Source organism: Lissotriton vulgaris, chromosome 11, assembly GCF_964263255.1.
Source record: "Lissotriton vulgaris chromosome 11, aLisVul1.2, whole genome shotgun sequence".
Lineage (NCBI taxonomy): Eukaryota > Metazoa > Chordata > Amphibia > Caudata > Salamandridae > Lissotriton > Lissotriton vulgaris.
In genome coordinates, this window is record NC_141699.1 from 977855137 (window position 1) to 977881519 (window position 26383).

A 26383-nucleotide genomic window follows, 5' to 3' on the forward strand; every position below is an offset into this window, starting at 1 on the left:
GGATGCAACAATGACATTGCCGTGGCTTCCACTGAGGATGCCGTATTTGTAGGAGAGGATGTCTTTGATGCGAGTGATTGGGAGAGTGAAATGAGGGACGACCACACCCTACAAGAAGTCACCAAACCTTTGAAGTTTGGTCCCAGGAGGGAGAGTCGTCTCCCAATCCCAGTCCGACCCAAGGTTCTTGATGAACTTTCCCTTGACAACAACGTCTTGGTCAAAGGAGAAAAATGAATCCCCCCTTTGGTATCAGAAGAAAGCTCTTAGCATTAACCCGAGAAGGCATCTCGGCCAGACCCTCACACAACGTCGCTTCAAGAACCACTTCTGGTGGCGGACATAGATGCTCAAGTAGTGGAGTGGGTAGAAAGTTGCACAGTATGTAAAAAAGGTTAAAAACGACTTAAAGTAGGTCCCAAGTCCAATGCTGCACACATTCAGAACCCAGGCTTGCCCTGGCATAGCATGTCTTGACTTCATTGGCCCTATGGGGGAGCTGCATGAGAAGGACAGGTTTGCCATTGTTGTAGTTGACGTATTCGCTAAGCGGCTGGTTGTTGAATTCTCTAACAACATCACTACTGAGAGTACCATTAAGTTTTTGGGCAAACTATTCAGGGAAGAGGGCATCCCCTCTGTCCTCATCACGGACAACGGCACTCGGCTAGTTTTCAAGGAGATGCAAGCCTTCTTGAAGGGTTGTGGGGTCTTCCACCATCGCACCTCACTCTATAACCCCCAAGTGAATGGCCTTTGTGAAAGGGCCAACAAAATAGTCAAAGGAATCATCCAAATGGTCTCTGCCAATGGGTCAGTGGTACGCAAAATGGTCAACGAAATGCTTTGGGCCTTACAGACCGCTCCCCTTATTGACTGCCAATCTTACCCTTTCGAGCTAATGTGGGGACAGGTTCCAGGCTCGAAAGGTGTTCCCCCTTGGATGAAGCAACTAGTTATGTTACAAGGAAGACGTCCTACCCTTCCGGTCCTCTCAGACTCTCCCAGCCGTTTCAAGGTGGGAGACCAGGGCAAGATCAAGAGTGGTAGGGTGGGGAGAGGTTTGTCAAAATTCAAGGGCGCCTTTACTGTTAAAAAGGTTCTGGACCATTGTGTCATCCTGAACAACAGCGAGTGTTGGAATTTCAGGCGTGTTGCCTTATGCCAAAGAGGCATTGCAAACACACAAGAATGTAAGCCCACAAGTCCCCTGAACAGTAGCGGATATGTTCTAGCTCAGGTTCCAGAGGAGGCACCTCCCTCTGCCTCGCTGTGTGTGGCTATTGGTGGTGGTGACTCTCTCATATCCGCGAGTACCTCTGTTGTTGCATCAGACCCTAATTCTGATAGGCCTAGTCCCTCTCGTTCTCTAAGGTACCATGGACCACCAGTGTATCTCCAAGACTTTGTTTGCTAGAACACTCCTGGTATTTTCTCCCCTTTTTCTCTCTTGTTTTGTTTTCTTTAATTTTCTTCATTCTTTTGACATTAAAGGAAGAAAACGTGTAGTACATATGTCACTCAAGTTATTGTTCTAGTCTTTACAGAATGTTACTCGCATGCCATGTATTCCACCAGAATGCACTTCCACATCTCTTCCATGTTTGTGCTCAACTAGACGTTCTGTTCTAAGGCAGTTACTTGAGACTCTGCCTAGAAGAGTCCACTCGTGTCTCTCCTCCTGCACTTGAAATAAAGGACTCTTGAACTTACCTGCTGTCTTCTGCGGTCCTTCATCAAAAGATACCTATGCGCTGTTATGTTGTTGCCTGGTATTTAATACTAGTATACACTAATGAGACTTCTAGACTGCTAGAAGCGGGGGGCAGATGGTGACTCATGTTCTATGATGTAACTAATGAAAACCTAATAAAATATGTTAAAAAAACAAAATCAACACGGAGCTCTACCACACCACCTACTGGCATGCAGGAGCCCTTCTGCTGTGTAAAAGTTTCTGGATACAGTTTGGTGACTGAGAATGTTCTAAAGGTTAACTATCTTGTTAGAAGTATCCATCAGAAAAATTAAATCAACTGTTCGGTTGAGCATAAAAGCTCTCTCAATAATTTACAGCAGCCAAATTCTAGACTGTGCCTACTTGTCACGACTGGATCAATTATTCCTACACTAGAAATATATCAGGAAAAGATTGCAAAAAATTAAGTAATTACATATTCTCAGGAAACCCTAGTATTAACAATCTGACAGTTTATGTGGGAGAACGTTCTGTGATGAGTCTAACAGAATATGGACACTCTTGGGGGAGGATCTTTAATTGCAATAACATTTGAAAGCCATATCGTGACACACAGTTTTATGTCACAAATTCCGAAATGAAAAAAAGTTCATATAAAGGAGGTTTCACATATCTGTGACTGCGAAAATACAAACTTGGGTAAGTACAAATTATCTGATTTCAGGCTCTCGGCTTTCTTAATAAAGTTTGAGTGAGTTTGAAGATAACAGCTGAACAGATGTTTACATATAACTTTTGAGTGGTTTGCATGCAGTTGAAGTCAGTTGATGCTCCTTACCATAGGCTGTAATTGTGTACCAGGCATCATTGCATTTGCTAGCTGCATCTGCTGTGCCAGCATGGCCATGTTCTTCTGTTGAATCAAGTTATTCCGTCCATTTATCTCCAACTGTGTTTTTAAGTGTGGAGGTGGGTGAAGATATTTGCAGTTCTCTCTCGAGCATCGACCCTAAACAGGAGAAAAAAAATTATGAGGCGACTGAAACTTCTGCTGTCAAATTTACACTGATCAAGTGCAAATAATGCATGTTAATAATGAGGTGTCATTAACGACTCATAAAGCAAATATCTTTAACAGAAAAGGCGTTTACACCCACCCAGAGTCCACATTTTTTAGTGAATGACATTGTTCTTTTTAGTTTACATGTACACAATGCTGAGATTACTTACCAGTAATAGCTTTACTCAGAGTTCTTCTCTCACAGTGATAAATCACATAGTGAAGCCACTGTGCCTCAATTCACAATCCCTTCCCAATAAATAAAAGACTTATCCCCTCCTCACTTCCCAATCCTAACCAAGCCCAAAAACCACACAGTAAGCCTGGTAAAAAGGGCAGGAGGGAGGGCCTGATATGTCACAGTGAGAAAAGGACTCAGAATAATGCTATTACTGGTAAGTAATTGGATCATTACCTCCTCATACCTCTCAATGTGAAAAATCACATAGTGAATTGTACCAAAGCCACTAAAAAGTATCAGGGCAACTGTACAGAATGCAAGCACAGATTTAATACAGAGGAAAAAACAGGTCACAATATAGAAGACAGGACCCAGGAATATAGCAAATCGGGCACCTATGGCCCCTGAAGCACTCAATAACGGGACCCAAAAGTAGGTGTCACTGCCCAAGTGGCTGCCCAACAGATCTCCTGTAAAGAGGTACCTTGGAGTTCTGCCACAGAAGTGGACTTGCCCCTAGTAGACCTTACCTGAATCCCCAGAGTAGAGGACAACCCAAACTGCTTATAGGCGACCAGGATCACTAACCCATTCTTCCTGCTCACGGTCTGAGTGGAAGGTTTATCCCCCTTCCGGGCAGGACTAAATTTCACAAACAAGGCGGAAGACACCCTGAACATCTTCACCCAATACCTGTAACCCAAGACCGCCCTACGTACATCCAAGGAATGAAAGGAAACCTCCTAAGGAGAGTGAGGATCAGGGAAAAACACCAGTAGAATCATGACCTGCTGGCAATGAAACAGAGAATTCACCTTGGGCACAAAGCAGGGCCCAACCGAAGAACCATCTTGTTGTCAAGTACCCGAAAGAAAGGAGAAAAACAAAACAAAGAACCCAGCTCACCAAACTTGTGAACAGATGTTGTAACCACCACCAGGAAAAAAGACCTTCAAAGTCAAAAGGGGTAAACTCAAAAAAGAGACAGAGGCAGATTGGCCCTGAAACATCAAGCCACCCCGTACAACTGCCAAGCCATCAATCAGAGCCATGACAGGGAGGACACCTGATAAGACAGAAACCGCAGGGAAGATGAAAACAACAGAAACCTCCACTCCAGACCCACCTTCATCTCCATCAAAGAGGAAACAGTGGGGCCATGCTGGAGCCACCAGAACAACCTGAGCCCACTCCCTCCAAGCCCAAACAAGAAACCTCAGAATCAAAGGAAATGACGGGAAAGTAAACAGAAGGCTGACAGGTCAAAGAAAGGTCAGGTCAGGGCATACAGTCCAGAAGCCAATGCCTCCCTTCCTCTGGAAAAAAACGGGGAAGAAGAGCATTGCCGAAGCTCACAAAGAAGTCCACCGGAGTGCGACTCCACAATGGACACATCTCGGCAAAAGCCAGGGGATAAAGACAGAAGTCCTGAGAGGATGGAATCTCCCTTCTCAGGCAATCGACCAAAGGATTGAGAATCCCCAGAACAAAGCTGGCCCTCAACAAGACCACAGCAGCCTGAGCCCATCAGAATATCTGATCCGCAACAGCAGACAAATACAGAGCACTCGTCCCCCGCTACCAAGTGACCTAGGACTTGGCCATAGTGTTCTCTGTCAGGACTATGATAGGTGTGCCCTGTAGACAAGGAGAAAAATGGGAGAAGAGGTAGATAACTAGCCTCCAACTCCCTCAAATTGGAGGAGCAGGATCTCTGGCCCACCAGCCACAGACCTTTGACCGTGAGAGACACCGACCAGGCCCCCCAGCCACTCTTGCTGGCATCTGTCGGGATGATCACCAGACTTGGAGACCACAAAGAGACCCCCAATAGAATGTTCGCTGGAAGGAGCCACCATTCCATTTTGTCTCAAATTACAGGAGTCACCGGAAGAAAACAAGACGACTCCTGCACATTGGGGAGCCACTTGGTCAGTATGAACTTCATCAGGACACTGAAGTGCCAACAAGCCCATGAAACCAAGAACACAGTGTCAGATCCATGCCAGGTTCCGTCAAGAGACCTCTTTCAGTCCCTACGGTCAAAAGAAGATTTAACGCATTGCAGCAATTCCCAATCTGGGGCTCCATCCAGAAATTAGTTCATGTCCGCAGTCAGAGGGAGGGTTAGTTAGCGCTTCCTGATTGTGCCACCTAGTGGTAGGGTTAGTGTTCTAGTCTTTCAAATTCAGTCCGCCATTTCCTTATCCCGCGCGTTCTATGTGGCGCACTTCAACTGTTTGTTTCCGGCAGTTCGACGCCCTGATTTTGGCTCCCGTCAAGTCACTGCGTAATTCCAAGTTTTTGCCCAATTCCAGTCAGAAACTCTTGAGACTTTAGCTCTGGGCTTAGGGAGCTTGTTTCGCTTCAGTTCCAGGCTGATTCCTGCATTCTGAAATCTGCCGCAGCTCCGCTTATCCAGTGTTGGGCGGTGTCAGCTCTATTCATGAACGCGGCATGCTTCAGTGGGCAATTCCTGTTGGCAAGTAATTCTTCCGCATCTCCTCAGCTCCATAGCGGTAAGAATATTTTTTCCTCAAAGACTTCTTGTGGCGCAATTTCAGTCCAGCGCTATATTGAGTTATTTCTGAGACTGAGTCTTCATGGTCAGGAAGATTAGCTCTGTGTCCAAGTTGAACTGAATATTTGAAAAGTCGAATTTGAGCTTCAGAAAAGACTCTTCAGTGATTCAGCCTTTCTAGAGTGCCTGTGCCGAGGAGTAAAGTAATTCTTCTACTGTCCAGCATCTACGTAATTCTACAAGTAAACGAGAGTATATATTATATGCATATGGTAATACTGTTGTCTACCACCTCTACTCAATCAACAGCCTAATAGACACTAACATCAACAAGAGTCCTCTAATCTTCCATTAAGAACTTCTTATCGGGCTCTGCAAGAGAGCGGCAATTTCCACACAGAATCAGGTATAAGAGAAGTGAGCTGAGAGAGTGAGAGAGAGTAGTTTTTTTCTTCCCAAAAAAGGTTTGAACGTTAGTAATGATCTGTTAACTGTTGCAGGTGTTCACCAGCTACTCATCCCAGAGGTAGTGACGAAGACACCAGTGTGGAAGTCTCTCTTTGTTGTTTGTTATCCACTTTCCCTTTCCCTTCCATTCCTGGGCTTGGAGCAATCCGGGTGCAGGGGTGATTGGGAACTTGGAAATAATCATCATAGAAGCCTTGGTCACTCGCTCCCACGGAAACCAGGACAATTCAGGTACTGCTTCTGACAGATTGAAGTGCCTTAATTACCTTCCGTCTGGGCGAGATTGCAGAAGGGTTGGATGTCAAAGCCTTGGCTTCGGTGTTAGAGGGATTACAGAAACAGTTGAGCGAAACTAGGGAGGAAGTTAGGAAATCTAATCAGGAGGCTAGTTATTTTTGTCAGAGAATAGGAGAGTTTTCCGAGAGTCCTCGTCCAAATTTTGGGAGTATAAAGTCATCAGCTTTTGGTCCCACTCCTTCTTCCTCTTCCTCTACAGAGTTAACCACACAGGAAGTGCACGCTATGTCCCCTACGATCCCATTGCCCCCCCCCCCACAAGAGATTTCAAGGAGATCCCCATAAGGCCCAAATTTTCCTTACACGGTGTTCGTTACATTTCCTTTGTAAGCCCATTTTGTTTAAGGAGGATCAGTCTAAAGTGGCGTTTGTGCTGTCCTACCTGAGCGGAGATGCAGCAGCGTGGTCATTGCCCCTGGTGGCTTGCAACGATCCCGTGTTGTATAAATTTGAAGAATTCAAGGCCGAATTCTTGCGAATCTTTGATCGAAGAAACGTTTCACAGACCACAGACAATGAACTTCTAGAGTTGAAGCAAGGAAATCGAGACTTGGTGGCCTATTTAGCACAATTTAACAAATTAATAGTTGAAACCAGTTGGCCCGAATCTAAGAGGGCGGCCATTTTTTACAGAGGTTTAAAGGATGAGCTGAAGGATGGATTGGCCCAGATTCCCAAAAGACCAACCGATGTATCTGAACTTATTGATTTAGTGTTGCAGATTGACCAGCGGCAGGCGGAAAGACGAAGTGAACGTCGGAGGGACGTTCGTACTCTCCCACCACGATTTGATCGGGCCAGGTTGGAGTTGGCTAAGAACCTAGAAGGCCAAAGTCATTCAAATGAAGAACCCATGCAGGTGGGAACAATTCGAGGTCCTCTAACCAAGGAGGAAAGAGAAAAGAGACGTCAGGGCAAGCTGTGCATGTATTGTGGTCAGTCGGGCCATTTTGTCAAGGAATGTCCGAAGAAATCAAAGACCAGCACGTGGGTAAAAGACCGGCTCCACCAGTAGAAGGAGTTGCACTGGTGGGAGCGAGTGAAGAGACAACTCCAAAGCCACAGTTTTTAGCAAATACCCTGCAATCAGCAGCCCCGCATTTGATTTTGCCAAGTAGAATTGTGTTTGGAAAAAATCATATGGAGGAAGTTTCCGTGATGGTTGATTCGGGGGCTACAGGGAATTTCTGTGACATCCAGTTTGCCAAATCTTCAGGAATTCAATTTGAAAAGAAGTTAAGACCAGAACCAGTTAGAGCGGTGGATGGCACCAATTTGTCTTCGGGGCCTATAGCCTATGATACTGAACTGATAACCGTAGTGGGCCCAGGAGAACATCTGAGTTACATTCGATTCAATCTCATAGATGCTCCTCAGTTTCAGCTCATATTGGGTTTGCCTTGGCTCACCGAGCATAACCCCCGGATTGATTGGTCTCGACGTTCAGTAGAAATGAGTTCGGATTTTTTTCTTGGGCATTGTTTTCATTCTATACCTGAAACTTCCAGCTCCACCTTGTCATTGAATTTGGCTAATCAAGTTCAGATGATTTGTGCTTTGGAGGCTCCAGAGATTCCAGAAGAATATCAAGACCTGAAGGAAGTTTTTAATAAGAAAGAAGCTCGAAAATTACCACCTCATCGAGAGTATGATTATCGGATTGAATTGGAGCCGGGTGTTTCTCTGCCATGCAGTCGAATCTACGCCTTATCGGAGCCCGAGAACATCCATTTGAAGGACTATATAGAACAAAATTTAGCCAACGGTTTCATCCGACCCTCACAATCTCCCGTGTCTTTGCCCCTATTCTTCATCCCAAAGAAGGATGGGACTTTGAGACCCTGCATCGATTATCGAGCCTTGAATTTAGCTACAAAAAAAAAATCGTTATCCACTACCCCTCATCTCTGAACTTCTCGATCAGGTCAAGGATGCGTGTGTGTATACCAAGTTAGATTTACGTGGGGCATATCATTTGGTGCGCATGGCTGAGGGTGAGGAGTGGAAAACTGCATTCCGAACAAGGTTTGGGTTGTTCGAATACCAAGTGATGCCCTTTGGGCTTTGTAACGCCCCAGCAGCCTTCCAGCATTTCGTGAACGACGTGCTTCGAGAGTTCTTGGACCGCTTTGCGGTGGTTTACATTGATGATATCCTCATCTATTCAAACAGTCGAGAGGAACACGTTGGCCATGTACGAGCTATTCTGGAACGGCTGCTGGAGAATCATCTGTTCGTCAAGCTGGAAAAGTGTGTCTTTCATTCCTCCAGTGTGGAATTTTTGGGCTTCATTTTGTCTCCGGAAGGAGTATCCATGGATGATTCCAAGTTACAGGCGATCAAGTCTTGGCCTGCGCCAAGGTCCGTGAAGGAAATACAGAGCTTTTTGGGATTCGCCAATTTTTATCGGCGTTTCATTCTGAATTTCTCTGAAAAAAGTGAGCCCAATTACCCGTCTTCTTAAAAAGAACGTACGATTCATTTGGGAACGTGAATCAGAGGAGGCTTTTCAACAGTTAAAGAAAGCTTTTGTTACATCTCCTGTTCTGCAACACCCCAATTTGAAAGAACCATTCTTCATCAAAGCTGACGCATCCAATTTGGCGATAGGAGGAATTCTGTCCCAACGTCAGAAGGACACGGGTCAACTTCATCCAGTGGCCTATCATTCTCGTAAACTATCCCCTGCTGAGATCAACTACTCCATTGCAGATAAAGAACTCTTGGAGGTAAAAGAGGCCTTCAAAGTGTGGAGACACTACTTGTTGGGAGCGAAACATGTGATCACAGTCTTTACAGATCATCGGAATTTGCAATTCTTAAAATCAGCTCGCACGTTAACTCCTAGGCAGCTGCGTTGGTCACTCTTTTTTGCAGACTATGATTTTGTCTTGACCTATAAGCCAGGTTCCTCTAATAGAAAAGCTGACGCCCTTTCACGTTTGAGTATGGGAGAAGAAGTCGAAGCCAAGGTGGAGGGATTTATCATTCCTGAAGAAAAGATCGTAGCTATTGCAGTTGAAGATAAATTGGAGAATCAGATTAGAGAAGAATTCGCTAAAACTGAATTTTCAAATTGGGAATTGGAAGGTCTAGATCGAATAGTAAGAGATGGGAAACCATTCTTGCAAGAAAAGATGTTTGTTCCCAGTGATAAGTTGCGAAATGAAGTCATTCAGCAATTCCATGACCATCCATGAGCAGGCCATAGAGGAGCCAAGAAGACTTTGGAGTTGATCAAGAGAATCTTCTTCTGGCCAGGCATGGATGCTTAGGTGAGGCAGTACATCGCCACTTGTGAACCGTGTGTTAAGGGCAAGAGTTTGAGACAATTCCCGTAGGGTCTTTTAATGCCTTTACCTGTTGCTCCATCCCCCTGGCACACGATCTCCATGGATTTCATTGTAGACCTGCCTACTAGTCAGGGGTATTCAGTGATTTGGGTGGTGGTGGATCAGTTTACTAAAATGAGCCATTTCATCCCTCTGAAGGCACTCCCCACGGCATCTCAGTTAGCCACACTATTCATTGAAAACATTGTCAAACTGCATGGGGTCCCTAAAGTGGTTATTTCAGATCGTGGACCCCAATTTGTTTCTCGGTTTTGGAAGTCCTTCCTTAAGGGTTTAGGAGTCGACTCTCGTTTGTCCACCAGTTTCCACCCAGAAACGGAAGGACAGACGGAAAGAGGGAACCAGGATTTAGAACAATATCTCCGGATATATTTGATGGACCAGGAAGGGGAATGGCCTTCTTTGTTGAGCACAGCAGAGTTTGCTTACAATAATGCAGTCCATTCCGCTACAGGCTTTTCTCCATTCTTTCTGAACTCTGGTCGTCATCCAAACATGCTGGTGGGGCGGGTGGATGTTGAGGTCCCTGCAGCAGGGGAGGTGATACAAGAGTTGCAAAGATCCTATCAGGTAGCCTCTTCTAATCTCAAGAAGGCAAAAGATGCATACAAGGTGCAGGCAGATAAGAAGAGAAGAATAAGTCCCATGTATGAGTCAGGGGAAAAGGTTTGGATTTCCACTCAACACATGCGATTGAGGGGGAATCGGAAGTTCCAACCCAGGTTTGTGGGTCCTTACCCTGTGGTTCGAATGGTGAATCCGGTGAGTGTTAAGGTAGCGCTCCCAAAGTCCTTGAAAATCCACCCAACTTTTCATGTCTCGTTGATTAAAAGAAACCCTCCAAACTTCAGACGTGTCCTTCCTCCAGCTCCAATCCAAGTGCAGAGTTCAGAAGAATTCGAGGTCAAAAGAATCTTAGATTCTAAGTTGAAAAGAGGGAAAATCTTTTATTTAGTGGACTGGAAGGGTTATGGTCCTGAGGAAAGGTCGTGGGAACCCAGCAGCAATGTTCATGCTCCCCGATTGGTCACAGAGTTCCATAATACTCATCCTCTGAAGCCCAGGGAGGGGGCTTTGGTGGGGGGTACTGTCAGATCCATGCCAGGTTCCGTCAAGAGACCTCTTTCAGTCCCTATGGTCAAAAGAAGATTTAACGCATTGCAGCAATTTCCAATCTGGGGCTCCATCCAGAAATTAGTTCATGTCCGCAGTCAGAGGGAGGGTTAGTTAGCGCTTCCTGATTGTGCCACCTAGTGGTAGGGTTAGTGTTCTAGTCTTTCAAATTCAGTCCGCCATTTCCTTATCCCTGTCAGGACTATGATAGGTGTGCCCTGTAGACAAGGAGAAAAATGGGAGAAGAGGTAGATAACTAGCCTCCAACTCCCTCAAATTGGAGGAGCAGGATCTCTGGCCCACCAGCCACAGACCTTTGACCGTGAGAGACACCGACCAGGCCCCCCAGCCACTCTTGCTGGCATCTGTCGGGATGATCACCAGACTTGGAGACCACAAAGAGACCCCCAATAGAATGTTCGCTGGAAGGAGCCACCATTCCATTTTGTCTCAAATTACAGGAGTCACCGGGAGAAAACAAGACGACTCCTGCACATTGGGGAGCCACTTGGTCAGTATGAACTTCATCAGGACACTGAAGTGCCAACAAGCCCATGAAACCAAGAACACAGTGTCAGATCCATGCCAGGTTCCGTCACGAGACCTCTTTCAGTCCCTACGGTCAAAAGAATATTTAACGCATTGCAGCAATTCCCAATCTGGGGCTCCATCCAGAAATTAGTTCATGTCCGCAGTCAGAGGGAGGGTTAGTTAGCGCTTCCTGATTGTGCCACCTAGTGGTAGGGTTAGTGTTCTAGTCTTTCAAATTCAGTCCGCCATTTCCTTATCCCGCGCGTTCTATGTGGCGCACTTCAACTGTTTGTTTCCGGCAGTTCGACGCCCTGATTTTGGCTCCCGTCAAGTCACTGCGTAATTCCAAGTTTTTGCCCAATTCCAGTCAGAAACTCTTGAGACTTTAGCTCTGGGCTTAGGGAGCTTGTTTCGCTTCAGTTCCAGACTGATTCCTGCATTCTGAAATCTGCTGCAGCTCCGCTTATCCAGTGTTCGGCGGTGTCGGCTCTATTCATGATCGCGGCATGCTTCAGTGGGCAATTCCTGTTGGCAAGTAATTCTTCCGCATCTCCTCAGCTCCATAGCAGGAAGAATATTTTTTCCTCAAAGACTTCTTGTGGCGCAATTTCAGTCCAGCGCTATATTGAGTTATTTCTGAGACCGAGTCTTCAAGGTCAGGAAGATTAGCTCTGTGTCCAAGTTGAACTGAATATTTGAAAAGTCGAATTTGAGCTTCAGAAAAGACTCTTCAGTGATTCAGCCTTTCTAGAGTGCCTGTGCCGAGGAGTAAAGTAATTCTTCTACTGTCCAGCATCTACGTAATTCTACAAGTAAACGAGAGTATATATTATATGCATATGGTAATACTGTTGTCTACCACTTCTACTCAATCAACAGCCTAATAGACACTAACATCAACAAGAGTCCTCTAATCTTCCATTAAGAACTTCTTATCGGGCTCTGCAAGAGAGCGGCAATTTCCACACAGAATCAGGTATAAGAGAAGTGAGCTGAGAGAGTGAGAGAGAGTAGTTTTTTTTTCCCAAAAAAGGTTTGAACGTTAGTAATGATCTGTTAACTGTTGCAGGTGTTCACCAGCTACTCATCCCAGAGGTAGTGACGAAGACACCAGTGTGGAAGTCTCTCTTTGTTGTTTGTTATCCACTTCCCCTTTTCCTTCCATTCCTGGGCTTGGAGCAATCCGGGTGCAGGGGTGATTGGGAATTTGGAAATAATCATCATAGAAGCCTTGGTCACTCGCTCCCACGGAAACCAGGACAATTCAGGTACTGCTTCTGACACACACTGGCTGCCAGGTCCCCCTGTAACCTAATTCAAAGCAACACAGGCGAAACAGGAGCAGACAAGAAATCCATCAGATGGGAAATAATTTTCAACATCCTTCAGTCTGGCAACATGACAATGTCCAGATTCGTCCAGAACCCGGACCCAATACAAATTTGAACCCGAAATAGAACCAACTGTGATTATCTCTCATTGATCAAGAATTCACGGGAAGACAGAAGGTCCAGGACCTTATGGACATGTATGCAAGTCAAGTGAAGAGAAGCCCCCTTCACCAAGCAGTCGTCCAGGTAAGAGAAGACAGCAGCCCCCTGAAGATAAAGAACGGCCATCAAGGAATCCAAGACCTAAGTAAACACATGGGGAGCCGACTTTAGACCAAAGAGAAGAACCTGGAATTGGAAACGAGAAGCCCCCACAGCGAACCTCCAAAACCTCTGATGACAAGGATGAAGGGGAAGATGCAGTTAGGCATCCTGTAGGTCGAGCACAGCCATGTAGTTCCTGGACATAGGAGGGGAATGAGCTGTTGATGAGGAAGCACCTTGGAAGAAATCAATGTCACCCATGTGTCGAGGAGCTTGAGATTCCACAATGGATGGAACTCCCTGGACACCTTCAGAAGAAGGAACAGGATCGAGTACATCTCTTCACCGACATGCTCCAACAGCACCAGAATGACTGCACACCCCCTAACAAGGCCTGGATCTGTTCCAGCTGCGCCTCGCTTTTCACCGGATTCCTGGGCACAGCAGTAGGGATGCACCCCATATTGGGGGAAAGAGAAACAAAGTCTATATGATAACCGTCCTGCATGATATTCCTCACCCATTTGTCAAAGATGGAATGTACACATGCTGGAAAAAACACTGTCAATTGGCTATCCACAGGAAGCATATCCACATGAGCACTGACCAGAGAGTCCTACCTTTGGGGTCATATCCTGCTGCTTACCACTCCAGGGCTGGAACTTCTTGCGGAAGGGATAAAAATGAGTGTCCCCCCCCCCCCAGAGGGAAATTCTTGGAATCTCTGGCAAGCGATTACAAGGTTTAGAAGATGTGCCATTAGAAGATCTGTAGGACCACGTATCCTTCTTATCATTGAAATACTTCTGGATAAGATGATGCAGACGGTCACTGAACAGTTTGTCACCCATGAATGGAAGTTTCAGAAATGCAGACTTCTCAGCCAGATCCGTTTTCCATTCCTGCTGACACATGTTCCCGCAAGCCATGACAGCTGAGGCAGAAGCCACAGTAGCTGCCTTCGTCACATCAACCGAAATGTCAACCAGGAACATGGTCTGTTGTTCCATATGAACAAGCATATCGAACACCCCGGACCCCTCCTGCATAGCCTCAGCCAGAGGTTAAAAATCCTGCAACAGGGACTGAGCAGTCAAGGCACCATACGAGGCAGTCCTAAGAACCAGATTGGAAGCAGAAAATGATGTCTTCAGACCCCCTTCCACCTTTGGGTCCACAGAATCAGAAGGCAAACAATCATCCGGATTCAGAGAGGGTCTGCCAATCAGAGGGGCAGGGCAGAACCGCCTTAACAAAAGAAGGCAACAGTGTATCCCCCTTATCCAAAGCATATGCTCTATGAAGAAAGCGGGGCTCCCGGCAATGCTAAGGTTCCTACCAGGACTGAAAGATCACTTCCTTTACCTAGAGGTGCAATGGCAAAGTGAGCGTTGCAGGCTTAGCGAATTGCAGAAATAAGTCCACAGCAACCTCCTCCACAAAAGGAGGTGCCATGTCCAGAATGCCTGCCAGTCCATGCCTGGAATTAAACTTTGCACCAAGGACCAAATGCCTCTCCTGGACAGAATTAGCCGAAGAGTCAGAGGCCGAATTATCCTACAAGTTGACCGCAGCACGCTTGACCTTATGCTTTCCAATCGAGGCCATAGTCACAGCAGCATCTATCATAGATTGGACCTCCACAGCAGACAAGGAAATAGACACCCCACGCTGGGGCACCACCAGCTGCAGCCGCGCTATCCTGCTGAACGTCACTGTCCTCCTTGAATCAGGAGAGTGCAATCTGCGTCACTTTGCAGTACGTTTCTCCATAGTAAAGACACAGACACCAAAAAGAAACATTACACTTAAATAGTCCCCCAAAAAATTCCACAGGGGAGAACTCCCTCCAAAAAAACTAAACCTGTAACAACAGCCAAGACATAACTGGTCAATCACCAAAAAGTAAGTATACAGTCAAGAATCACACAACAGGACAGTGCTGTATAAGAAATGTCCCAAGGAAACAGTGCCATAAGGCCATCGAGACAGTGAGAGGTCAGAAACTGTGATTAATGACCACCTGAACACAACCAACTTCACTGTAGAGGGAGAGCCAGGAACGTGGGCAGCCCACCGGGCGCAGAGCAATAAGCCCCATGTAGGTAAAAAGCAGCCATAGTAGCGAGAGTGCACAACCCCATCACAGAGCCGCAAACTCATCATAGACTGGCCAGAGAAATGCACCACAGATTCCCAGCCAGGAAGCCTCTGCAGAGTCACACTCAGCGCAGCCATAGGCAGGCACAGCCAGGCCCGGACTGGCCATAGCGGGCACTGAGCAATCCCTCGCACAGGTGGGGTCCGGTTTTGGGCCCCTAGGGGCCGTTTTTGTTACAAGGCAGTTTTTGCAGCATAGCTCCCAGTGGGGAGGGGGGGCCGCCCGAGCACTTTGCCAGGGCTGGTTGTGGTTCCCAGTCCGGCCCTGGGCACAGCAAGGCTCTGGCCAAGCCTACCCCAGCCGGAAGCAAACACGCCTGGGAAGCCCATCAGCAAGCATCCGTCGGTGACACCAAGCGGGCCCCCGGGGAATAGATAAAAGCACTCACCATAGCAGTAGAATACCTGACAGTAAAGTTCCCCAAAACACAAATCACTGACCAAGCAAAGCAAAGACAGGCCAGGCCAAGCACTGGAGTATGCGCACCCTGCCTGCACGGACGTAAAAGTGAAGATTTGCACAAAAAAGTAACAGAAATTGAGGGGGGGGGGTCTTTTATTCATTAGGAAAGGATTGTAAATGGAGGCACCGAGGCCTCACCATGTGGTTCATCATGGCGAGAGGAACGAGGAAGTAATGGCAGTGTTTATCCAATAGTATTTCTTTGTGTAACGAAGTTTTAAATATTTATGATGATACATTGTGGAATTTGTTGTGTAAACTAAGAAGAGTTACCAAAAAAGAAACGGTAAGAAAAAATACAAAGTATGGAAAATGAGAAATGGGTACAGATTGTGTAGAAGGAGTAGTTTATGTTACCAGAGAAATATAACAACAAAATGCCACCATAACATAGAAGTGGATTCTGCCATGAAGTAACTTAATTTTTTTGAGGCACAGTGTATTAACATACACAGATTTCTATTTAAAAACAATTTGTATCCTACTTTGTGCCTCCGCATCATGAGCAGCTAGCTTCACTTACGGATGAACAACGTTGAATTGTTTCCTCTTTCAAAACCCTGAATGATAGTGTGTAGTATTAGCATATTTTTTTTTTATAACATAAGGATTCATTTTACAGGCCTACAGAAAAAAAATAATTATACGTTGGTGCTATATATAATGTCATTGTATAACACCAGAATTAACTGTTATTGTTTACTTGTATGCATACTACTGTCAGCAAGGTTCTTTGTGCTTACAGTTTATATTTATATATTGAAAATTATACGTTCAACAAGTTGCCAACTGTTTGAAGCAATTCTAGCAGTTAACGTAACAAAACTTGCTCAACCTTTAACTCCTAACACTCTAAAAAAGAAGAAACTCTGTGCACGTGCCTCATGAAACACACACCTGTCCCATTTGCCTGCCTTGAAACTGTGGGCTCACAGGCGTCCTAGGAAAGGAAGTGGTTAATTTGTTATGTTATGTTATATTGATTTGTGTAGCGCGCTCATTACCAGAGGATATCCAGGCGCTTGGGTAAGTGTATAGGTTTATTGTTCCCACAAGGTGCTTATACAAAGAGCTATGTCTGATTCATTTCTTCTGATGGTTGTAGGTGGAAAAATATATTTGTGGCAGCCAAGAACTATATTTGTCCATCAGTCATTGATTGTCCCAGAGCAAGAGAGAGAAAGGCAGAAAAGGGGGATAAAAAATTAGGAAGCAGACGATCGAAAAACAGCCACAAAGTAAGACGTCTGGGCTGAAAAACAACCTGCAAATGTGAAATAAAGAGACAGGAAGTGCAGAGTGGCGGAAGAAACAGGCACGGTGTGAACTCCAGTGGCGGCCGGCAATCGTGGTGGGCGAGGCTGGGCGCGGCAGGGGGGAAGCTGACAGACGACGGAATAGGCATGATTTATTTAATTATACCTATTCCGTAGTCTGCCGCACCCTGCCCCGCCCCACCGCGCTTACCTGTGCCAGCCACTGCTGGTTAACTCATGACTTGGAAAACCTGACCTACTTACATCAGGAGGACTCATTAAAAAAAAAAATAGAAAGAAAAAAAGTGTTTTAATTTGTTTCTTTTTACTATGTGCTTTGACAAACTCTGAAAAGAATAGTTTATGACTTCACGTGTGCTTGGGTGTTGCTTTTAACTCATGGCTAGACAGCCTTGATATTTTGCTGCTCCCAACGTTACCAAATCTGGGCTTCTTGTTTGATAGTAAATTTCACTCATTCAACGAAGTTCCTAAGAAATCACTCCAACATATTGTGTGTGTATACTTCCCTTTTTTCTGTTTCCATAAAAAGTATTTGTAGTTACTGAGATAATATCCCACCTGGGCTATTGCGAAATCATGTATACAAGTAAGTAATTTCCCAAGTTGCCATGAATGCAGAATGAAGCTGCATTGATTATTTTAAGCTTGAGATACAGAAAACTTATCAGACCACCAATGTCTACAGATCAAATAGTGGGAAAGGTTCATGGCTGCTACACCGTCCTCAAGGCCCTAAAGAGCTGATCACCAAACTACTTAACTAAACCTACCTCCCTCCAGAAAATGTCCCTTCACTTTACTGCCAAAAGACTCATCCAGGCTCAAAGGAATGATGCCAGATCTCACCATGTACAGTTATTAATATTCTGGATCTCACCATGTACAGTTATTAATATTCTGGATCTCACCATGTACAGTTATTAATATTCTGGAGCTCTTTCCCCTTAATAGCTAAGCCATTAAAATGACTTTCTAAAGTATAGGCAAGGACTTTATGCAACTCTTCTGCTTAGACTTACTTACACTGTCACATACCTGCCCAAGCCTGACAAAGTAATTTGAGTACATCAACTCTTCTCTGCTTTAGGCTACTTCAATGCTTACGAAGTGCACGCCCAATTGCATGTTAGCTAGAGAGAGATATCAAAAGTTCCACCATTCTAGCTTGTGATGTTTTTATATGGTACTCTCTACACCAGGTTGGCATGTACACCCACTGATTCAGAATGCACACACACCGATTGGACTATTGCCAAACTGCCAAGGGTTTCATTTTTGCCAGTGGATGCAGGTGACGAGCACAAGGTATACCTTTTGAGGAATAGGGTGTATTTTTCATCATTAGCTTTTGTCTCAGAGCAAGAGATAGGCAAAAACAGGATGAAATTAGGTGAGAAACATGGGTGATAATGAACCTACAAGATGAAGTTAAAGAGGCAGGGAGTGTTGGGTACTGTCAGAAGAGGCATGAAGTAGAATCAAAACTAGGTAGCATTGGTATTCTGCACCTCCGGCAGTCAAGACAATAAAGGTGAACTTCTATGAAAGACTATGGACCCTGCAAATATTTTGTTTTTTAGGAATGAATCACTGTGTGCATCAGTACTATCTCGTCGGCAGAGAGAATTTAGAGAATTCTAAAAAAGAATTTCCCACAAAGGGAGAACCGTTCAATGGAAAATGTACTACTGCAGCCATTAATTAAAGGGTTTGCTATTGGCACTAATTTCTAAATTAGGCCACGTGTACATTTTGATTACTTCCATCTGAAAAATGTATACGCTAAATTACACTTTGGATAAAAAAAAGGAATGAATTTGACATAGGTTGGCTTCTTCAGTACTGTGTAACGGAAGAGGTCTAGAAAGTCAAATTTCTTTTAGGTCTGCACATTTTCTAGGCATAGTGATAATGATGATTTGATTAGACAGACAAATGAAATTGATAAACTCATTTTACTGCACTAGGTTAAGCAAAGAAGTCGATTTTTCCATAGATAATGTTACATTAGAGTAATTTCTATTATCAATTGTTGTGTTTCTACTGGCCCCAAATTATTGCAGTGCTCAAACACTAGACAGTTTGGATCATCATAAGAGAATATTGTTGTGATTCAAATAATTGCCCCAAAGCAAAATGGAGTGTTGGTGATAGAACACAACTTGCAATCATCATTTTAAAAAAGGGCGTACAGTCCTTGGTGTGCTGCAACCCATAATGGCATTTATGTTATGTTTAGTGGATTTATAGAGCACAGCAGCTACTCCTAGAGTGTCCCGGCGCTATAGTAGGCAAAGATCCTCGTAGTAGTGGAGTTAAAAAGCGGAACTAAAAAGTCAACTTTTAATCAATCGTCTAACAACTGAATATCCCTCACAGCCTGAAACTGCTGTGGAAGTGCATTCCCATCTTTGGTTGCCAGGTGAGAGTAAGAGCTGCCACCCCAGCGTTTCCTTCTAAACTTGGGAGGCACCACCAAAAGAGAGTTAGAAGAACAAAGGGATCTGAAATGGAGATGGGAATCATCCTCTTGGCAAGGTATTGGGGGGCCAAACTACCCTTCTGGAGAACTTAAACAAAAGACACACCACATCATTTTGCACCAGTTGCAATCTTCTCAGGAGATTACATGGTAACCCTAAGTAAAGGGAGTTAGCGTAATCCTGTCTAGTAGTGGTCAGAGCCTGGATCACCGTTTTCTGTTACGGATAGGGAAGAAGATGGAGGAACTTCTTAATGCTCTTCAGATGTTCAAAACAGATGACAATAATACTCGCTATCTGGGGAGCAAATGTGGCATAACTGTTAAACTTCACTCCCAGGTTACGAGCCACCAAATTAGGGGCCAGTGGAGGCAGAAACTCATTAGACCAGATGTTAATGTTCCAGCATGTTGGGGAACCCCAAAAAACTATATTTTGGTCTTGCTAACATTGCACTGTAAGCTGCTTTTGTGCATCCAGTGAAACATAGTTGCTATGCAATTCTTAAACTTGTTCAAAGCGTGGGGAGCATTTTTATCAAGAGTAGGGAGCAGTGGAGTATTGTCGGCATAGGAAACTAACTGTATACCGAACGATTCAACAAGGGATGCCAGAGGAGCCATATAAACATTAAAGAGTGTGGGGCTCAACGCTGACCCCTGAGGCACTCCAAAGCTCAGTGGCTTAGGTTCGGAGGAGAATAGAGCCATTCACAAGGACCGGAACCTGTTTGTAAGAAAGGAACTCAACCAGGTAAATGATATGCTGCTCATAAATAACTCCCCAAGATATTGTAGTATTAACTGTGGGACAGTATCAAATGCTGCTGATAGATCCAGGAGAATCAGGGCTATCTGACTCCCCGGATCCACCCCATGACTGAATTTTAGGTTGAGACCTGTATCTCGGTTTTTGTTCAAGCACCGTTTGGAAATATTTTAGAGAAACAATAAAGCATGCATTGACCATACTTACAAAGTATAAGCAATGCTACAGAAACCAATATTTAAAAATTATGTCACTAAATGGATCAGAACTTAACAATAGCATCGGTCCGTCAACGCATACTGTGTTAGCTCACACTAATCGCTGTCCAGAGCCTATAAAATGTTAACAGATTCCAAATAACTCATAATTGCCACCATATATAAGAAGGCTATCCGGGCAATCTAATATTACTTGGTCAAAACCAGAATCGAATGGGGTTAATTTACCAAAAAAGTGATGGCAGTAGAGTGATGGTCCATTGAAAGCACCTTGCATAAAGCAGAGGAGCACATCACCAAGCTACTATAAATGGGTAATGAAAAATGTTGTTCATTAAAAGCAAAGAGATGGGTACAAATCCCGAAACATCTGTTGTAATGAAAAAAAACTATTTAGCGCATAATAGTATGGTGAGAGTAAGCTATCAAGGTAAAGTTGTCTAGTTATTTACAAGTGGGCTACAGAGTTAAAATTAGATCCCAACGTCCATGTTGAACCTGATTCTTGATTTATAACTAGGAGTACAAGTACCCTAACTGTACTTTAAGTTTAGCCTCACTGGACACCACCCAGCAGTATGTAAGGAACTGAAGATACAGGTTTTTGGGGGGGTGAATGCTCTCCTTGTCTGAGACCCATTGTTTTTCTTTGGACCAATGAAGGAGTATGAATGAGTGGATCTATGTGATATTGAAATATTTACTGAACATTCAAATGATTGCGATGCAAATAAAAATGTTGAAAAGGTATGTTTAGAAGTACAAAGAGACGATATAAAGTGATATACTGCATTACTTGTCCTAGATCTTTCAATGGGATACAAGAACAAAAGCAACAGACGTCTAGCGGGAGGATTTATAATTAATTTTCCTTCATTATTGGTTTGTCTACAGCCTGAGCAAATCCTTCATTTTCTATAAAACCTAAGGCGACAGCTGTGGAAAGTTTAGCATGACAAAGTTACCGAGGATTACTTTGGGGCTTCAGAAGTTAAATGAGAATCAAGAAAAGGTATTACAACTGCAGCTACCACGAGACGTCTTTGCATAGGATTTTCAGAAAATCTGAGAGAATGTTCACAAGTCGCCAGACTTTATTTACTCTGTATCTGTGAAATGGGGGAACCTATTCTAAAAAGTCTAAAAAAATATGTGTTGTAGTGCATATGTGGTAATTATAAGTATTTGGATAAGATGACACAAGCAGGCGCCGTTACAGAAAGGTGCCAAGGTGTTTTAATGCAGCTGGTCTTAGTATGCCTGAGCAATTGGGTTAAATGGATAAATTAGCTTACTGCCACCTTCATTCTCCATCAGCTCCATTATGTAGTAGCTGCAGATGCTAGTGTCAAGAAATTAGTAATATATCTCTAAAATATGTAAATTTGCAAATATATAGGGCAAAGTTGGATCAGTTAAGATTTTTTTTATAATTTCCAGTTTTACTAACTGCAGCATCTGTATGTAAAATCAGTGAATGTGTTATTTTATGTGGAGTTAGGAAATCTTTCAGTCTTGAAGTACATACACACAAAGGGGGATATTCTCAGAACGTGTGATAATTATTGCAAAATTAGCTTAACGCAACTCTTCACATTGCAGTCCATCGCGGGAAAGAAACGCTGTGTTGATGTATTCTCAACACGGCGGTACCATGCGATAGTCTCACAATAACACGTCATTTGATGCATTAAAATGAACGCAACGCTGCAAAAATGCGAAATACGAACACGAAAAAAGTTGCAATGAGGCCAATCGCAATACAACAATCAGCGATAGGCCTGCAATTGCCACGCGTCATGAGGAAAATGCACCATAAAAGCAGAAAAAAAAGAAAAAAATATATAAACTGCGTAGCACTATGGATACACCCGGACCGAGTGCATAGGTCAACGCGAACCCCACAAGCCTCACAGACCACGAGCAAGGAACCTTGGGGTCGGGGAAGGAGAAGAGGAAGTCAGGGTTCAGTCCGCAGGAAAACCGGATCATCGTCATGGAGGTGACAGAACACTACCAACAACTGTTCGTCACCTCCACTGTGTCTTTGGCAACACAAACTGAAATATGGCATTCCAAAGTGAACAACGTGAATGCAGTCAGAGTGTCGAGGAGGTCAATGGAGGAGGTCAAGAGGCGCAAGCATGATGTGAAAAGCCAAACCAAGCAGAAACCCGCTGCCAACAGGAAGGCAGCAACAGCGACTGGACGTGGGAGTGTTGCGCCACAAGAGGAGCTGGAGGAAATGGTGGCCACAGTCATCAGTGTGGAGAAGGTGCAAGGAGTTGGGAGTCTGGACACAGCTTGATATGACCTGACAACAAAAACAGGGTGAGTAACGACCAGGGTCTGGGGGGACAGGGGGAGATGGGCACAATGATGCACATGCACAACGATGTTTAGCACAATGCACACCAACAATGACCCTGGATCATGTCCCTGATCCCCGTGGCACACTGCAGCACGCATACAAACACCAAGTAGGCCCCCGTACACCATGTGCCCAAGGGGGCCCAGCCCACACATCACCAACCTCACAACCAACACATGCACACGTGCGAAACCCAGCAAAAATGTGCATTTGTGAGCCACACTGACAATGCAACTGACACTACATGACGATCAGCATGGCTGCAGTACAATCATCATGAAATTGTGCACGCCAAAACACTGAGGTGGCTGAGTGTGGACCACATCGGGAAAGGAGCAGGTCACACTTAGACACATTCGCGTGCACAAACAACCCCTTACGGCAAGAATACATCTGCAGACAAACAATGCACAAGAGTACAATAACCGTCCAAGAGCACAAATGACCCAAGTCACCAACATCTCAGCACCGTAAAAGCACAAAAGTCAAAGGCACACGGTCTCAAAGGGATAATGAGCAGCAAAATTACAGCTGCATGGGCGACTCTCCCACAATGCAGCACACACACATAGCAATAACAGCACATCCACATTTACGACAAATGTGGTACAAAGTGCAACACTTACACTGCGGAACAGAGGACACAACTGGGTCCGCTTGCATGTAGAAACTGGCCAATCACACCTGACATATCAGGAAACTGTGAGATGAAAATGTATATGTTCAACCTCACATCCGTAATGTAGTCCAAATGTCCACTGTCCCGCATCAAATAGTCAGCTCCTCCCAAACAGTCACAATGTACATTGTCATACAGTCTGTATGTAAACTTGAACAATGCGCCAACATACAAGTCAACACAATGTCAAAATGCATCTACTCTTCGCATTGCAGAGGGACAAACAACACCTCCAGCAGAGCAGACCACACAACTCATCAGTGATGCTGAAGAGGACCTCCACACCTTCGACAACGATGCCCTACAACAGCTCATGGACATCTTAGGCAACCCACCTCCAGGAGCAGGGCAGCCCAGCTGCATCGAGGAGACCCCACCCCCTGCACAGACCACACAGCAGGAAGCACCCACCACCACAGCTGGCTCCTAGCACCTCATCGAAGCACACATCGAATTCCAAGGCCAGGTGTTAGAATGCCAGAAGGAGATGGCCGAACAGGTGCGGGTGGGTTCCGAACTCATGGACGCTGAACTAGATCACATACGTGGGTGTCTAAGTCCCATCAGGGACCACTTACACTCCCCAACAGAGACCCACAATGCGACAGAGACACATGCATTTGCACATTTCCAGTACTGAACCATGCCCAGAGCCGCGGGATAATCATTCACACAGCCACGCTGGACTTGCGTACACCGGCCCAGTCCACTCCTCTTACGTATTGAGAGGGGGACGACAAAGCTACGTGTCCAAGGTCTCTCCCACTGCCTGCGATGACATGGCTGCGTACGCTGTACACAGCACAATGTAATGTTGTAGGGCCCAGGGCCCTCATGCATACATTATGACCACACAGACACACTCACATAGTTTGTGGAACTGGCAACGAGCAAGTGCGCCCGGCACCTTTATTGCCCGGGTCACATGTACAGTAACGCCTGTGCTGGATGTGTGTGGGGTGAGTTTAAGCCAGCCCTCACGGAGTGGTTGGTGCTGGCAACAACTTGAACAGTGATAACTATTAAAGCGGAAGCAGAAAACACCATCATTACAGAAACAACTGCAAAGCATCATGGTGGTAGCCGGAGCAAGTACAGAGGTCACCCAATATGCAATCAGAAGTGTCCGTGAGCTGCAGTGCACGGAGGTTGAAGCACCAAAGCTGAACGTGCTCATGTGAATAAATTGTCTAGGATTGTGTACTTCGGAATATTCCTGCTGCAGCTGTAGTGGGGTGTTTTACACCTGCATCATCACCTCATCATTTTCCCAGGTCTTCCACATTGCCTGAGGTGATATTGCTGCGGTGGGTGTTGTGGGCCTCTTGGGGCTCCGAGCTGCATGATCAGTTGCTCCAATGGCATCTGTTGTTCTTCTGGTGTGGCTCTGGGCTGGGCTTCCTTTTATGGTGCAGATGTCGTCAGACTTCACACCAGATAAGAGCAGGTGTTAAATCCCAGCTGCTAACGCGCCTTTTCGCCTGTTTAGGGATCTTATCGCCAATCTGGCTGGTCGTTGAGAATGTTGCAGAGTGGTGTTTTCACAGCTTTTTGCACGGGAACGCCTACTCTGCATCTCATTAGCGTTAGTTGCCAGGCTCATCTGTGGCGATGTTTTTTGCTGCTGCTATGAAAGGTAAACTCGTGATATCGGCTGTTAGCACCAGCTTGTAAATGGGGTGATAACTTTATCGCCACTTTGGCTGCGATAAAGTGCCGATAACTCAGCTATATGTCCCTGAGAATATGCCCCACGGTGTTTTCAAATAAGCTGGCAAAGCATGACCCTGAACTCAGGAACACTCTAAAAACACAAGCATAAAGAAGTGTATTACCTTATGTAAGACACCATCTTTCCTTTTGAAAACCCCTTGTTAGTGTGCATAAACCTCCTGACTGCAGAAGGCAGGCGAGGGTAGCTGGGAATGATTTGCATAGCATGACTCAGAAAATGTTGGCCATGGCAACATTGAGTCTTAATAAGCAGGAATGTGAAAGTGAGAGGGGAAAGCACAGACGGCAATCATATGATGTTTTTCTTCTGCTGTCCTATTTAAAACATTTAGGCTGAAAGCCCGGGCTTCACTGAACGCCCAGTCTACGTGTCGTTAAGCTGGCCAGCGCTATGTCTGTGTATTTTAAACTGTTTTGGCCGAAGGAGAAGGCTGGTATGAGCTGTACAGCGCCTTGCCAGATAATGAATGGATTCAACGCGCCTCAGCACAGTTGCTTTTCTAATCATCTTTCTATACTAGAGACGTATGCAGCTGTTCTTTCAACTCAATAGCTCTGTAATATCTTGTTAGCCTCGAAATGACTACTACAGTTTCAATCTAAAATTACAGCACTGGGGTTTCCTATTACCATAAAGAGCGGTAGTCCGGGGTATAGTAAACTCTCTCTTGGCTAGCTGTGTTGCTAGGACGTGTGCTAGTGTGCTTGATAAAGTATCAGAGACTCTACGTCTATGTAACGATTGTCCATCAAAGAGTTACAATTACTCTTTCAAAGCAGTAGAGGGCGCTCCAGGCAAGCGCTTTTGAGTCACAGTATTGCAAACACCAGTTTTCCGTTTTAGGTGAGGGCCAAACGTGTGACGCAGATGTTGCAATTCAACACAGTCCCCTAGAATCAAATGATGCATTTTTCCAAGCTTTCGCCTGTCGATGAGACTCTCCTTGGAATTCAGTGGCAAAGTTCAAAATCCATGCGGCAGCGCTGACGTATGATAGAAAGTCAATTCACTAAAAGACCGCTGGTAGAGAAAATGATAACGTCATCATTCGATCCCTTCCGAAGACATCACAAATTTTAACAGTTCTCACCTTTAGCAAGTTTCAGTTTACTACTGAGGAGCTAGGAGAAGGTGCAAGTTGAGGATTCTATAAACCCAGACCACTCAAAGCTGTGTTTGCCTGCGCTGGTGTTGCCACGTGCATTTATAAGTTTTAAAGGTAAAGCAACGTATTTATTAACGGATCGGCAGCTAAAACGGCTAATACCACTAGATGGTGATGCTTGTTCTGCCATGTTTTTTCTTTCCCTGCAGGGTACGTTTTTTTATTTAAAGACTCGTGGAACAGGTTCTAAGGCCCTAGCTTCAGTTTGCTAACCGGTGCCTTACAGACACTTCTGACATGCCT

At 45.0% G+C, this 26383-nt stretch overlaps 1 protein-coding gene across 37 annotated transcripts in view; it reads right to left on the minus strand.

Moving 5' to 3' along the window:
• Window positions 1-26383, minus strand: part of MBNL1 (muscleblind like splicing regulator 1) — a 375400-nt gene that overhangs the window by 134014 nt on the left and 215003 nt on the right. For all 37 annotated transcript variants that reach the window (XM_086944188.1, XM_086944179.1, XM_086944185.1 and 34 more), the window contains one exon: window positions 2538-2708. In XM_086944188.1, the coding sequence (XP_086800314.1) occupies window positions 2538-2708 (171 nt within the window). The remainder of the gene's footprint in view (window positions 1-2537; window positions 2709-26383) is intronic.